The sequence below is a fragment of the Coregonus clupeaformis genome, chromosome 8 (genome assembly GCF_020615455.1).
Source record: "Coregonus clupeaformis isolate EN_2021a chromosome 8, ASM2061545v1, whole genome shotgun sequence".
Classification (NCBI taxonomy): Eukaryota; Metazoa; Chordata; class Actinopteri; order Salmoniformes; family Salmonidae; genus Coregonus; species Coregonus clupeaformis.
Window position 1 is genome coordinate 48097683 of NC_059199.1, and position 16517 is coordinate 48114199.

Here is a 16517-nt window from a genome sequence, read left to right on the forward strand (position 1 = left end):
GTCCCTATGAAATTGTAACGTACAGTATTTTGTTACAATATTATGAGAGTGACTTAAATGAATATGATGATCTGAAACTATTTTGGACCTGCTTGTACTCTTCCTATAAACAAGCCAACCGTTCCAGACTCACAGATTGACTCACTAATGAAAACAACTTTAGGGTTTTACTAACAGAATGTTCCACAACGTTCCTTCCACACAGTCTGTTCCTTTTGGTGTTTGTTTCTGTTATCTCCTTCCCCTTGTCCTGCTCCTCCTTCCACTTTTGGTTCCTTCCCTCAACGTCATTAAAGCCCACACATGAAAACAGACAGCCACACATACATACTTATTACTGTAATAACCCCATAGCACAATTTCAAAACCACCCCCAAATTTGACTTGGGATGAAGTCAGACTCCGTCATCCTCTTTCCCTCTGTTGTGTGGTTTTGGCTAAGTTCCTGTTTCTATGCAGAGAGTTCACAATAGCTTCTATTTTAGCGTTTGGAAAGTTGGAACTTTTGTCTTTTGATGTCTTTCCCAGTTGCTTGAGGGCTTATAGTTCAGAGACAGAAGTGAGCTCTCTCACCTTTCTCTCATGACACCATAATAGCTGGAAGGTGTCTTGAACCTTTTCCTCCCAGTTACCCAGCAGACCTGGATATGCTTGTTGAACTCATGATAGTCCTTCACACTGTCAATGTAGTACTGCGGGGTGTTTCTTCACCTTTTCCCCCTCAATGTATGGCACTCTCATTTAGGTCATATTTTGCGTCTCTTGTGATGTAACGTTCAAATAGTCCAAGTTTACTGTCTGGGAAGATTTATTGTCCTATTCTTGCCAAATCACATTGTATTTTCTGGCAGTTACAAGTGGAGTGATTCTCTTTGCAGAAACCTGCAGTTGTTCCGTCATCTTGACAGCTGATTCAATGCACATTATAAACTGGGTGGTTCGAGCTCTGAATGCTGATAGGCTGAAAGCCATATACCACGGGTATGACAAAACATTTATTTTTACTCTTCTAATTACGTTGGTAACCAGTTTATAATAGCACTAAGGCACCTCAGGGGTTTGTGGTATATAGCCAAAATACCACGTCTAAGGGCTGTATCCAGGCACTCCACATTGTGTCGTACTAAGAACAACCCTTAGCCGTGGTATATTCGCCATATACCACACCCCCTCAGGCCTTATTTCTTAATTATCCTCTCATTAACCTGCTATGATTTCGCCACTGTGTTGCCATCCCTGGCTGGATGTGTGTACTGTAAATGGAGGCAGCTGGAGAGAGGCCCAGTGTTAATATGTGATTTATGGGGTTCGGTGAGCGTTTGTACTCTGTCCCAAATGGCACCCTATTCCCTATATAGTGCACTACTTTTGACCAGATTCCTATGAGCAGGGAATAGATTGCCATTTGGGATGCAGGCTTGGATGGGTCTGAAGAGAGGGATACGCTCCATCTGCCCACTGTGAGCTTAATGTGAGTCAGAAAGCTGGCCTGGATCCCTTCACACCTATATCACACAACAATATCCGTCTCTTTCTTTGTCTCTCTTTCTTTTCCTCTCTCTCTCTCTCTCTCCCTCCCCCCTTCTGTTCCTTTTTTTGTCTCTCTGTCTTTCTTTCATTGCCCTTTGAATCATTATAGAGATGCACAATTTTTCTTCTCCCTTGTTCTACTGAACCTCCCCCCTCTCTGTGTCTATCAATCTCTGTCTCACTCTCTCTTCTCCTCTCTCGCTGTTCTCCATAGGTCTTTGTGGAGGTGTACAATTTTTCTTCACCCTCCCCCACTCTCTCTCCCTCTTTCTCTCCTTTTTCTCTCCTCCGCCATGCTTCATTATGGCGTAGTGCAGTTTGTCACTGTGAGCACCAGTGTTGGTGTGACAGCCAGGCCCAGACAGCAGCTGAATAGCCCAGCCCACAGAGAGAGACTCAGGCTGTGTCCCAAATGGCACCCTAATCCCTACACAGTGCACTACTTTTGACCAGAGCCCTATGGGTCCTAGTCAAAAGTTGTGCATTATATAGGGAATAGGGTGCCATTTGGGACGCACACACAGTAAAGAGGAGAGCCAAGTGTAAAAACAATGTCTGATAAGGTATTAACACAGGATATGTTTTGTCTTCCTGTGACCTCTCTGTCACTCTTCCAAAGATCAGAGGTTAAGAAGCTTGGCCCAAGGACTGAAGATCAGAGCAAAGCCTGATTATGCTTTATCATGCTTTTATTGGTGAATCCTATAGAGAACATGATATGTACTGTAACTTGACTTTGAGTGCTACTGGTTATGTGATACTGCAATGTATCTGCCTGATGGTATGGTATTTCATTCCAATGGTCAATGTGCACACGTCACATTCTGTCGACTCATACATCCCAGTGTTTCCCCTGTATTCATTTAGCAGCGGCAGGCCACGCCCACTACCATGCCCCCGCTACGCCCACCTCCTAAACCCCATTTTGTTCCAGAAAAAAGACCTGGAATGACAAGTTGCAACATATATTTGTAGCATTTGATGCATTGAGTCTTTCGTTTTTTTTTTTATGAGGTACAGTGCCTTCAGAAAGTATTCATACCCCTTGACTTATTCCACATTTTGTTGTGTTACAGCCTCAAATTCAAAATTGATGAAATATATTTTTTCCCCACCAATCTACACACAAGAACCCATAATGACGAAGTAAAAACATGTTTTTAGAAATGTTGGCAAATTTTCGAACGGGGGTGCATGCCCCCGGACCCCCCCAGCAAAAGGACACCCCCTTCCCACGCAAAATGTTGCTACGGCTGCTGAAAAAAATCCTAGGAGAAACACTGCATCCCCCACTCAGAGGGATAATGTTCAATTTCCAGAACAGAACTTGAGTAATCATATGTTTCATATTTTTTGCCCCAGCAGCATATTTAGCATTTTAAGAGCTTTTGCAGTGGTTGGCACAGCATTAATTAGCCATTCTAAATGTTACGTCAGCACTTTCCTTTTCAGAAAAGGCCTGCATTGAAATTGGCCCGTTTTTCCCCTCAAAATGGCGCTCTACGACTGAGCCTTTTCTCTGCAATGCTGAATAGACTCTTCATTTGTTGATGGTGCTTGTCTTTAGTCTCTCTCCACCCCCCCCACCCCCACTCCTCTCACCATCTCCCTCTCCCCTCTCTCTCTCTCCCGCCCCCTCTCTCTCTCCCGCCCTCTCTCTCTCTCTACCCCTCTCTCTCTCTCTCTACCCTCCCTCCCACCCTCTCTATTTATTTTTCTTAGTCTACTCCCCCCCTCTCTCTCTTTTTCTACCCTTTATACATAGTGTTCTACTTCCGTTCATTGATGAACGTTATCTCTGTGTTCCAGGTCTCCCATCCACACCAGAGCCTCGGCGCATCCAGAATGAAGACAAGGAGATAATCAAGGACCTACTGACACCAGACGACTCAGACATTTCAGACCTCTCCCCAAACACAGAGTCCTTTCCCAAAACAGACCTCTCCCCAAACACAGAGTCCTGTCCCAAAACAGACCTCTCCCCAAACACAGAGTTCTGTCCCAAAACAGAGCCCACCTCAAAGACAGAGTCCTCCACCAAGACAGATGCCAGACCTGGCACCCCTGGGTCTAGTACCAGCCCCCAGCCTAAAAAAGGAGGTACGGTATACAACGTCTCACCTCTAAGCACCACAGAGAGAGAGAGAACCAGGAGGATAAGGAAATAGCATGGGGTTAGATATCCAGTGTAAGGTGTACAGTAAGAGAGCTATTGACGCTAGTATCCCTGTACACAGAGGTGAGAACCATTCAGTGCTTCTTATCTGTGGACTGGTGAAAGGTTTCTATATTCTCTGAGTCTAATCGAATGGATCTTCAGTCATTACATACCCAATCAGACAGATGGCAGTGGCTGAACCCCAAATCGTTTGTGAGGGGAGGGGTGGATATGCAGGAGTAATGAGGTGGGGTTTGAGGAGGAGGGGTGTACTTGGGCCTTGTGTTGGGACAGGAGGACCTCAGGCTCAGGGAGTTTTCCTGAACACTCTCCAGCCTATCTCTTCAGACACCAGCCTTATAAGACTCCAGTACTGAAATTCACCCTTTGCTGGTGGTGGGAGGAAAGAGCGGTTGCTATAGTGATGGCCGGGGCTCTTTGTGCAGGGTCCTCTTGGATTGGCAGGGAAAACTTGGCATACATATTATATAGCATGAAGCTGGAGCTCCTCAGAAGGAGATCGGAGTTAACCCAGGGCCCCATTTCCAATGCATACAGCTTTATCAAAGCAGAGCCCATTCCACAGCCAGAGCCACCAAAATACAGTACATCTGTGCCTAGGCTGAAACAGGATTTGAAATTCATACAAAAATCCTTCCTAATAATAATAATATGCCATTTAGCAAACGCTTTTATCCAAAGCGACTTACAGTCATGTGTGCATACATTTTTACGTATGGGTGGTCCCGGGGATCGAACCCACTACCCTGGCGTTACAAGCGCCATGCTCTACCAATTGAGCTACAGAGGACCACCTCTGATGCTGTTTACGTTTATCAAAGTGGATCAGAGTTAACGTTGATAATTGCTGCAGACAGGAAAGGGTGCAAAATACATGATCACATGAGTTCCATTCGGGTTCACAGAAACTGTTAAACCATAGAGTGAATAACATTATAGCATTGCAGTGGGAGATGTAGGCTACGTCCCAAATAACACCCTATTCCCTATGTAGTGCACTGCTTTTGACCATGGCCCATAGGGCTCTGGTCAAAAGTAATGCACTGTATAGGCAATAGGGTGCCATTTGGGACGCACACGTAGCTTCCTGACCTTGGTCTTGAATATATGAATACACACTGTAGTTTAGAATTTATACAATCATTGTTTCAAGTACATGACCTCTGCTATGCTATTGTACTCTACATGACAGGTGCGATCAGCTGTTCTGTGCACTGGGACTCTGCAGTGCATTCTTTTATTTGTATTAACCCATCCACCACCCCCCCTCTTCGGAGGACACATCTCTTGTTTGTTTTTTTACAGCTTTTCTGCAACATATACACTACCAGTCAAAAGTTTGGACACACCTTCTCATTCAAGGGTTTTTCTTTATTTTTACTATTTTTTTACATTGTAGAATAATAGTGAAGACATCAAAACTATGAAATAACTCATATGGAATCATGTAGTAACCAAAAAAGTGTTAAACAAATCAAAATATATTTTATATTTGAGATTCTTCAAATAGCCACCCTTTGCCTTGATGACAGCTTTGCACACTCTTGGCATTGATATTGTAGGTCAAAAGAAATGTACACTGTGTATACAAAACATTAGGAACACCTGCTCTTTCCATGAAATAGACTGACCAGGTGAATCCAGGTGAAAGCTATTATCCCTTATTGATGTCACTTGTTAAATCCACTTCAATCAGTGTAGATGAAGGGGAGGAGACATGTTAAAGAAGATGTTTAAGCCTTGAGACAATTGAGACATGGATTGTGTATGTGTGCCATTCAGAGGGTGAATGGGCAAGACAAAACATGTAAGTCCCTTTGAACAGGGTATGGTAGTAGGTGCCAGGCTTTTGTGTCAAGAACTGCAACACTGCTGGGTTTTTCATGCTCAACAGTTTCCCCTGTGTATCAAGAATGGTCCACCACCCAAAGGACATCCAACCAACTTGACACAACTGTAGGAAGCATTGGAGCCAACATGGACCAGCATCCCTGTGGAACGCTTTCAACACCTTGTAGAGTCCATCCCCTGATGAATTGAGGTTGTTCTGAGGGCAAAGGGGGGAGGGGGGGTGGTGCAACTAAATATTAGGAACGTGTTCGTAATGTTTGGTATACTTAGTGTATATCTGATGCAAAGTGTATCTTTCTTTGCCTAGATGGGTTGAGCACAGAGCAACGACAGAAGCAGGCCAAGGAGCGGAGGGAGGAGAGGGCCAAATACATTGGTAAGCCATTAAGGAAAAGATGCTATAGAGAAATTATTTCATTGTATCCTATGTGACATGTTGGGTTTGCCTGTTGTGGAGGGCAAAGAGATGTATCTAGTCTTGTCTAGGTATGTGTCCCAAATGGCACCCTATTCCCGACATAGCCATATGGGCCCTGGTCAAAGGTAGTGCACTATAAAGGGAATAGGGTGTTATTTGGGATGTAGCCTACGTTTCTGACACTGACACTAGACAGTGATGCCGAATGTAGGGATTATTAACCCATTAGACACTGTAGCATTCAATATGTTCAATTACTCAACCCTTAACTGATCTCCTGTCTTTAACGATCTTTTAGAATTTAGAATATTCTGCCATGGGTTCTGCTTTTGCATGATTGATGCTTGTTGACACTTGCTGTTGTCTTCCCTCTCGTATTGCTGCTTCAGAACAGCAAACTCAGCTGCAAGGTAAGGCTATAAGAGCAGTGTTGGTAACATCACTTGCTAGCAGCAACAGTCATGCTATTATTCTCCACATCTCCACCTTGTGATGGTGATGCAATGTGTTTTTATTTCCCTCTGTCTGCTTCTCAACAGTCCTTTCCTGTTTCTACCTCCTCCATGAATCAGTTGTTTTGTCTTCTGTTTGTTGTCCTCTTGTTTTTCACTGGGAACCTTAGAATGTCTTGTTTTTCACTGGGAACCTTAGAATGTCTTGTTTTTCTCTGAAGGTTGAACCGATTAGATAGTTCAGTTATATTTATTTTATTTTATTTAACCTTTATTTAACTAGGAAAGTCAGTTAAGAACAAATTCTTATTTACAATGACGGCCTACCAAAAGGCAAAAGGCCTCCTACGGGGACGGGGGCTCGGATTAAAAATACAAAATAAAAATAAAATATAGGACAAAACACACATCACGACAAGAGAGACACCACAACACTACATAAAGAGAGACCTAAGACAACAACATAGCATAGCAGCAACACATGACAACACAACATGACAACAACATGGTAGCAACACAACATGGCAGCAGCACAACATGGTAGCAGCACAAAACATGGTACAAACATTTTTGGGCACAGACAACAGCACAAAGGGCAAGAAGGTAGAGACAACAATAAAATATATGATCCCATCATGATGTTTTTTCTTTCCAGTTCTCATTGTGCAGATATTTTTATTTCACCATATTTGCATGTATACTTTGCTTCCATTTGATGGATCATTAGTGATTTCTTTCCAATATAGATTTTTCTCGACAGATGCTTTCAGGGTCTATTTTTCATGTCATTTTACTCTGTGATCTTATTATCAACTCAGAGACATGCAGTAGACTAGTATTTCCCCCAGTCCTATTCTCCCACAACATTGGCCTAAGCCCCTCTTTCTCTGCACGGAGGCCAAATCCTGAGCCAATCAGAGGAGGACTTGGCGGGCGTATCCAACTGAGCCGTTCCATAGTCCCCCTGGGGCGCGGCGTGAAAAATGTGTAGTCATTACCGTGAACCAACCGCGACGTGCCTCTCAGACAGATTAGATGTAATTACTTATTTCATTAGTCTCATTATAATTGCCATGCCAAGGAATCGTTTCAGCAGACAGCCAGCCAGCCAATGGACATAGCCTTTTATTTGACTGAAAATGGCAAACCTTTGGCTGACCTCTGTCTGTCCAGATGTAAGATAGGAATCTCCTATGGACCAGATATTGTACATGTTTAGATATCACAGCATCAAGCTTTTATGGTTGGATGTTCTAAAGTTTATGGCAATATATATACTATACTGCATGTGATTATCTTTTGTACTTATCCCTTTAAAGTGGCAGGTAGTCTAGTGGTTAGAGCGTTGGGCCAATAACCAAATGGTCACTGGTTTGAATACCTGAGCCGACAAGGTGAAATATCTGTTGATGTGCCTTTGAGCAAGGCACTTATCCCTAATTTGCTCCAGGGGCAACGTACTACTATGGCTGACCCTGTAAAACAACACATTTCACTGCACCTACCCAGTGTACGTGACAATAAAACATACACTTTTTTTGGGAACATATATTAAAGTGCAGGGTTGTTATGTAAGGAACGTATTTAGCTAATTGTATTTCTGACACTCAATCAATATAATTTCTTCGTATCCATGATGGAGAAATGGGATAGTGTTTTCTTTGTGGATGGGGTGCAGACTAGAGCAGGGGTTCTCCAATTGAGATACTGCAGGGGGTCCGCGGCCATATCTGAATTATTATTATTATTTTTAATGAATATTACTAACAACAACAGATTAATTTTGGCCAAGGGATCCGTGGAATACGTTTAATACAAAATACAATGTCATATTATTAATCTACAATGTATGTTCTTAACCCTGGGAAACATGGGCCTGGGAGGCTCACAGAAATATTGGTATCCACAGTAATCCACCAATTATACATTTTTCAACTCAATACTTCTTGTATTCCCCCAAAATGATATATATATTTTTTACATAAATGCACTGTAATTTAAGCTTTAAAACGGCAAAGTTCTCTCTCTTCCCCATGACAAAATGTGTAGAATTGCAGGAAATTAGCTTGAAAACAGACTCTCTCTCCGATGCCAGGGCCGGAGACTTGGTTCGTCCGGCCATGCACTGCCGAAGTCATAGTAAAACTCCTTATGTGCATTTTTTTATCTCACTCGAGTTGTGTTCTGATTATGAGGGGGTCCCTGATTATTTTGCTATCACAAAAGGGGTCCCCGGACCCAAAAAGTTTGAGAACCCCTGGACTAGAGTATTCTAGCCCTTTACTTATTTATAGAGAAGGGCTAGGGAATGTTAACAGAATACAAAATCAGGTCCTTAACATAGAACATCAAACACTCATGCATTTCAGATTTTGACTAAATCCTTTTAATGTTTTCAATATTTCAGAATGAGGATTGCATGCGTTATCAAAGACATCTCACATTCATTTTCCCCCAATCAACACTGAGACATTATCTTGAACAAAAAAAACGATTCAAAAGTATCCAGACCCCACCATTTTAGTGCTAAACAAAACGTGGGTAGTATAAGTGGGCCCCAAAAAACTGAGCCCCCCCAAAACTCTACAAACGTAGCTTGCCCCCACCATGCTAAACAACATGTGTGTTGTGGAAGTGGGCCCACATGCAAGGGACTGCAAAACATGAAATGCCACTCTGAAACACAGTACACATGTGGCGTCTACCTCAGATGAGGCTTAATGAGCTGAGAGGACACAGCTGGTGCACAGCATGCTGAGATTTTAAATAAAGCCGAGTGATTGCATTTTAATTGTGGCTGTCAGAAATGAGCCACAGAATCTGTGGAGTGAAACTCAGTGTCTGCTAGAGGGCACTAGTAAAACGCAGTAGGATACTACTACTACTTGTTTACTGTTATTAGAATTCTTCGAATAGGATTACAACTCTGGGAGGATGTAAACAATATGTCTTCATCTTCCCATTCTAGTTTTCTTCCTTTTCCAATCTGGTTCCAGGAAGCCATGAGACTTGTGTGCGTCTAAACAGCCTTTAACAGATCACCAGGCCAGAATTCCTCTCAGTGGACAAACAACAAATGATGTGCTGCTCAGTCATTCAGAGTTGTTTATGACCAGGTAGTGCAGAAAGAGAGAGAGAGAGCCAGACAAAGAGAGATAGAAAGAGATGGAGAGATTATATCCCAGTTAGGTAATAGGCTGGTAACAGCCAGTCTGATAATAGAGAACAGGTCTAAGGTATTAGCTATGTAACCCTGATGTTTACTCTGCTCACTATCCCAAACAAGTGCTTCAACAACCCTGAATGTTCCATTATCCCATCCATGACTTCGGAGCTTTCTTGATTAGCTAACTGTACCACATTTATTGATTTATGTTTCTTTGAGTTTCCTGATGTGAATGCAATTCACCTACATAGCAGCCATGTATATTAAAATAAAACAATTAAACCATGTGAAATTAAACTCAACTAAACCATGTATACTCAAATAAAACTAAACTAAACCTGTACCCGTTGCCTCCCGTTGTGTAGCGGCTAAGAAGGCCCAGTGGCTGGAGAAGGAGGAGAAGGCGAGGCGTCTGAGGGAGAGCCAGCTGGAGGAGCGCAGGAAGAGGCTGGAGGACCAGAGACTGAAGCTTGAGAAACGCAGAGCCCTCCTGGAGGAGAAACAGAGGCAGAAACTAGAGAAGAACAAGGTGGGAAGTAGAGGACTGGAGGAGGGTCACGTTCAATAGCTCTCTGTTGCTCAAGTGTTGTGTGCAGTTTTGTTATCAGCTTGGTTGCAGTCTAGGGTACACATACAATCAATGATCTAAGCCAGGGTTCTTCAATTCCGGTCCTGGAGGGCCGAAACACCTCTGTTTTTCATCCTCTCCTTCTAAATCAGGGGCTAATTCAGACCTGGGACACCAGGTGAGTGCAATTAACTACCAGGTAGAAATAAAAAACAGAAGTGTTTCGGCCCTCCAGGACCGGAATTGAAGAACCCTGATCTAAGCTTTCATTAATAAACATTTTAGAATAATATTCAATTCTAAGCGTTTGCTTTGGGTGGAGAGGGCACATACACGCAGAGGTTTGGGGTTTAGTAAAAATGACATATCACTGTTCTCAGCTAAGTGTAGCTTCTGGAGATAGCCACAGTTTGTCTCCTTATGTCCCCACCACAGGAGCGCTACGAGGCAGCCATCAAGAAGTCAACCAAAAAGACGTGGGCTGAGATCCGTCAGCAGAGATGGTCCTGGGCCGGCGGCCTCAACCAGACCTCCCGCAGGCAAAGTGAGTTTCACTGGAACCACGTAGAACCTCATAGAACCATGTAGAACCTCATAGGACCGCATAGACATGAACCACCCAGAACCTCAATGAACTGCTTATACACAGTTCCCTCATGGAACAGGACAGAAACTTGACTTTCTAGTCTAACTGATGTTAATTATTTACAGTCCTAAGGTTTGGGTGTTGCCTGGGTTGTGTTAGGCCATCGTCAGGCACTGTAATTTGGTTGGGGTGGTAAAGTTCTGAGTACTATTAGAATAGCTAGATTAGTCATTCGACAGTATAATTCAGGTTTACTAACATTATTTTGCCTAACATTGGCACACTATTTCTACTTGGCTTCAGGTATCACTGAATCACTGAGTACCATTATGATTTAGACTAGATTTGTATCGATCCTTCTTAACGTACCGTTTTCTTCACTCCAGATTCTCGTTGTTCAGTAGAATCCAGAAATAGGAGACAGAGGGGAAAAGGGGTCATGTATATGTTTCATTAGACTTGCTGCATGAACTGCAAGGTGTTGAGTTGATCAGAGAGCTGTGAGGAAGCGACTCAGTGTTCAGTGTGCCAACTCTCTCCTATGCTGCTCAGTCCAACAATGACGCAAGCTTGTGAAAGGCTGTCTCTTTGATTGTGACCTTGAGGTCAAGAACCTTCTCTCCTCTCTGAAGTGTAAATTAAATTGAGTGTGTGTGTGGATGTGTTTTGGTCTGAGCAACAAAGACAATCAATTTTCTTTTTTATATACAAAGATTTGTTTCTGGGTTTTAGATGCCATTCATAAACCCAGTCACTTCAGTCATTTAACTTTCCCAATTTTACCCCAAACTTTTTCCAGTACCCTAACCCCTTCCCCAGCCTTCCCCACATTAAAAGCACTCTGAATCTGTCAGAGTGGACGGCTTAATAATGAATGAGGTGAATCAAAGAGTTAGCCCTGTCTAAATAAGAGTGAATCAGGTCTGTGTGAACCGACAGCCTAAAGTGAATCAATGAATCAGTGAATGGTGAAGTGGTCCTACTCTCCTGTAGAAGGTCTAGCTCTATCAGCTGGGTGATCCAGGGAGACAGACAGGCAGAGGGGTCTTATATTGGGGAGTGGGTAACAGGTGCGCTATCTCGCTTTAATAGCTGGGTGCTCTGCCAATAATGACAATGACTTCAAATGAAATCTGAAGTTCAAGAACATTGAGAAAAGGCGACACTCCAAAAAGTAAAAAAAAAAAAAAGGAACAAAAAAAGACGGCACCTCATTTCACCTTTTTATTTTCGGCCGGGCAGGCTAATGCGTTTCGGCAGTTATGCCTTCAGAGCATCAAGAGATGTGCCAAAGCCATAGTTTTTTTTAATATGCAGGTGCCTAGGGGATAATTACAATTGCCACACCTGTGTGAGGATGGTAATAAAAACATGAGTGAACCAACAATTGTTACAATATACATACAAATACATAAACAAATACACAGATCAGCAGAATAAAGTTTTAAAAATAGCATTTAGGTATCACAATGACATGAACTTGGGATTTCATTTGAAGAGGGGTCTTATATATCTGAGCTCAGCGATCTCGGACGCTCCTCTCCCCTACGAGTCCAGCACAGCCTCGTCGGGTCCCCACCCCGCCCGCCTTGTGAACAGTTGTTGTCTGTTGCGTTCTCTCCGGTGCAGGCAGATGCTCGGCCTCCACCGTCAACTTGCCGAGACAGGTGGACCCTGTCATTAACAACAGGCTGTCCAAGTCCTCTGCCACCCTCTGGAACTCCCCCAACAGAAGTAAGGACGACTGACCCGAGTCAATGTCCACCAGGCCTCTATGTCAACCCCTCTCCTCCCCTCTGCCCACCCCCTCCCTCTCAGATCTCCGTACCTTACCCCGATCTGGTGTTTGGTTTTTATTTTAACTGTTGTTGCTGGTGGCCTGCCTGCCTGCCTGCCTGCCTGCTGCTTGGTGACCGGTCATTTCCTATCCCTATAACACTACATTACCCCCTCACACCCCAGGTCTCGTGTGCATCGTGGTTCTGTTGATTTGTTGTTGATTGATTTACCTTCTCTTTGCATTTTTGATCAGCCCTGACATGTCTATTCCATATTTTGTGCTGATTATTTATATTGGTGTATATAGGTTTCTGTCACAACACCCGCCTCTTCCACACTCTTTGGTTGTCCTCCACTCTGCTGTTGGTGATATGCTGTGTCAGTGGTGGTGGTGTGATGTCAGTGGTGGTGGTGAGGTGTCAATGGTGGTGGTGTGGCGTCGGTGATGGTGGTATGGTGTTGGTGGTGTCAGTGTTGGTGGTGTCAATAATGGTGCTGGGGTCAGTAGTGGTGGTGTGGTATCATTGAAATGTGACTGTGGCTAATGTTTCTAATGCTAAGGATTTTCCATTTTGGATTAAAAGAAGACTAGTGTAAATGTACAAGTCCATGGTCAGATAGTCATGACTGATCTCTTTATTTACTTATTACATTATAATATGTGGACAGGAGATCTCAGATAGAGAGGTCGTGATGTTTATAAGTTGCTACAATATTAATATTCAGCTTTATTGTCATCCACTCTTTTAGATGTTGTCATGTCTCTCATAACCGACTACAGTCAGCTTCAATTGATCTCTAATACCACACCCCTGTAATGGTTGTTCAAATGCAATATTCTGAAGTCAATAGTCAATACTTGCATGAGGATACACAGAATGTCCTCCCTCAGCAGACTTACATTTTCCAGAAGCTTCCATATAAAATCCAGTCAATTTAGCAGCAACAATGTTCTGGCTTCAGGATATACAGTAAGTATGCCTATAATAGCCAGATGCGTTTTATAGACCCAGGATCCCAACTACCAGGTGTACATTTTATCAGGCTGCAACGCAGCAAATGTCTTGCCGCATTGAAGGAGAAAAAAAATTCCACCTTTCTGTTGCTTAGCAACAAGGCCTGGGCCTAGTTGGGTTATCAACCATAAAACACTTTGTGAAAATGATATGTCCAAAAAAGGTGACCCCAGGTCCATTAGATAATATGAACCATTCGATTATATTAGCTACTTAGTATATCTGTCTATGCTTTTCAGGGTTTTCCATTCACTGATAGGTGACATCCTAAATGTGCTTTACATGCATCAACAGTATTTAAACATCACGCTTATCATGAGCTTCTTGCTGTTGCTGTTATGAGTTTACCTTACATGGGTGAATGTGTGTGTGTGTGTGTAATTAGTTAAAGCATACAGAGAGCTGACTGATCTACACAAGCATAGCTGACTTGTCCTAAGGAGCCGTATCAAGGTCGCATCCCAAATGGCACCCTATGGGCCCTGGTCAAAAGTAGTGCACTAAATAGGGAGCCATTTGGGACGCTCATTAGCATAGCCGACTTCACCTAAAGACTTGGGGCCACACAATAAACCAGTAGGCGGCAGGTAGCCTAGCGGTTAGGAGTGTTGGGCCAGTAACTGAAAGGTCGCTGGTTCGAATCCCTGAGCCGACTAGGAGAAAAACCTGTCAATGTGCCCTTTAGCAAGTCACTTAACCCTAATTGCTCCTGTAAGGCGCTTTGGATAAGAGTGTCTGCTAAAATGTACAGCAGAGAAGCAATGTACAGGAAGACTTAACAGAATGGTATTTTAGGCCTTTACATTTTGCGACATTCCACTGTCAAACGTCCTTGTGATGGAGTTGAACTTGAGAAGCCTATGTAAATATTCCATTGTGAGATACTATAAATGGCCCATTGAAGATGCTGAAACTCTAGTCAGATAATTGGCAATTACTTAGAAGGAAGTTTACGAGACACCAGTAAACTCAGGGGGGAGGGTCAGACTCGTTACCCCAGTTTGAGAGTTGAGAGGAACGGGAGGTACTGTATTATGTATGTTACAGTATTACATAACGCTGCATTGCACATTGTCCCCATTTCAACTCATCTTCAAAAGGTTTGGGTCATTTATCCTCCAAATTCTCCTCCACACAGAACTCTCTCAAAGAGGCCTTTCACAAATCCACCAGTCTGGTTCTTTCACTACAACTTCTACTGCTTCTTTGTCTCATATGCTGTGTTTGAAACTTTCTTCATTTCTGATATTGGTGTAGTTTTAGGGACAAATGATTTCAGGCTCTCACAACGTTCGAAACACATTTGCTCGGACATTACATTTGTTCCAGTTATGATTGTTCTTGAGAGTGTTTGTCAGAATTCAGCGTGCCAAATGGCACCCTATTCCCTATGTAGTGCACAACTTTTGTCCAGAGCCCTATGGGCCCTGATCAAAACTAGTGCACTATATAGGGAATAGGGTGCCAACCAATGTCTGTGTAGCAGCCCATTACAATGCATCAAACACATCCTCCTGTTGTTGAACTTCATATGGATCAGTCTTCATCTTATGACACTAATGTAACACTAAACATCATATGACAAACAAACATAATGTAATTAGGCCAGTATCATAAGAGTGAGCCTTACACATAGCATTTGGGTAGTGCAGGCTATAATGCTGAATTGATCAGAAACTTTAACCTGCCTTTGCATGGCCTACTAGATAGCCGTGGCTTTTGGGTGGTGTGTTTTGTAATGGTAAGTCATCTAGAAAGAAGTAACATTTTCAAAATGAAGTAGTTGAGTCGGTTTGTTGATATGTGTGATTGGTAAAGTTGTATATGTGACATGTAAAGTAGGTGAAACACCTCCAGATTTCTCCACTTGTCCATCATAATGTACAACTGGAGTGAAGTCTGTGACTGTCTCTGTGTGGTCAGAGTGAGGTTGGTGCAGTTAGAGAGAGTGTGGTCAGACAGTGGCCAGTTTGTGTTGGGGGATGAAACGCTGTGCTGCAGTGTCGTCAGTGAGTGACTGGGGAACGGTGGCTGAACCTGGTGGTGGTGCAGTGTCTGGTTCTGGGGAGTCTGCAGTGTTTGAGTGTGAGTGTGAGTGGGGGGGCGGGTAAGCACACCCAGGTATTAACAGCTCTCTCTTGTGTCTGCCAGCCCGCAGTCTGCGTCTGAGCCCGTGGGAGAGCCGCATCGTGGAGAGGCTCATGACTCCCACCCTGTCCTTCCTGGCCCGCAGCCGCAGCGCCGTCACCCTGCTCAACTCCAGCGACTCCCGGGACCTCCGTGAGTCACCCCTCTCTAGGACTCTTTACTCTCCTTTCATTGTAGAACTTAACATTACAGGAAATGGAAACTATGAAATGTACCTTCTCTCCTTTTGTTTGTTGCTAACTTACAATTACAGGGTTGAAGCTTGGGTATTCTAGTGTTTTCCTTCCTTTCTTTCAGAGGAAAACATACAGCATGTATGATATGCACCATACTCCCATTAGTTGCAGTATCATGATTTCATGCCTTATTTTAGACAGAGGAAGTAAACTCACTCAGCCACGAACATGAGTGGTTAAATCCTGCAGAACCTAATATTGCCCCCAAGGCTGACAGTCAGCCAGACAGCCACCCTGAATGATTGTATGTGCCACCATTACATTCTCAGTAGCTGGCCTAAGCGGTCTATTATTATCATGACTGTAATAGGGGTCTTGACCTGACCTAGTCCATCCAGCCAGTTTCTCTTCATCTCTGTGTTGTACTCAGACTCTCACCACTGCTCCCGTTCAGCCTCAGCCAGCCCACTGGACGCCTGCTCCCACCACCATCCTCACCGGAACACCTCCGAACGCTGGAGGGGAGGAGTGTCCGCCAGCACACCTGATATCACACAGCGCCAACGTCGACGGAGCTCAACGCCGGTTAGCTTACATCCACACGCACAGCCTCCCAACGCGATGTCATTAGCCCTAACTGGTCCCTCC

The 16517-nt window shown here is 43.6% G+C and overlaps 1 protein-coding gene across 9 annotated transcripts in view; it reads left to right on the top strand.

Moving 5' to 3' along the window:
* Nucleotides 1–16517, top strand: part of map7d1b (MAP7 domain containing 1b) — a 44826-nt gene that overhangs the window by 21701 nt on the left and 6608 nt on the right. For 5 of the 9 annotated variants that reach the window (XM_041883619.2, XM_041883621.2, XM_041883622.2 and 2 more), the window contains exons 2-9: nt 3340–3630; nt 5868–5936; nt 6368–6388; nt 9962–10125; nt 10600–10708; nt 12380–12484; nt 15697–15825; nt 16300–16454. In XM_041883619.2, coding sequence (XP_041739553.2) covers nt 3340–3630; nt 5868–5936; nt 6368–6388; nt 9962–10125; nt 10600–10708; nt 12380–12484; nt 15697–15825; nt 16300–16454 — 1043 coding nt within the window. The remainder of the gene's footprint in view (nt 1–3339; nt 3631–5867; nt 5937–6367; nt 6389–9961; nt 10126–10599; nt 10709–12379; nt 12485–15696; nt 15826–16299; nt 16455–16517) is intronic. The other 4 variants (XM_041883626.2, XM_041883627.2, XM_041883625.2 and 1 more) reach the window with 4 other exon arrangements.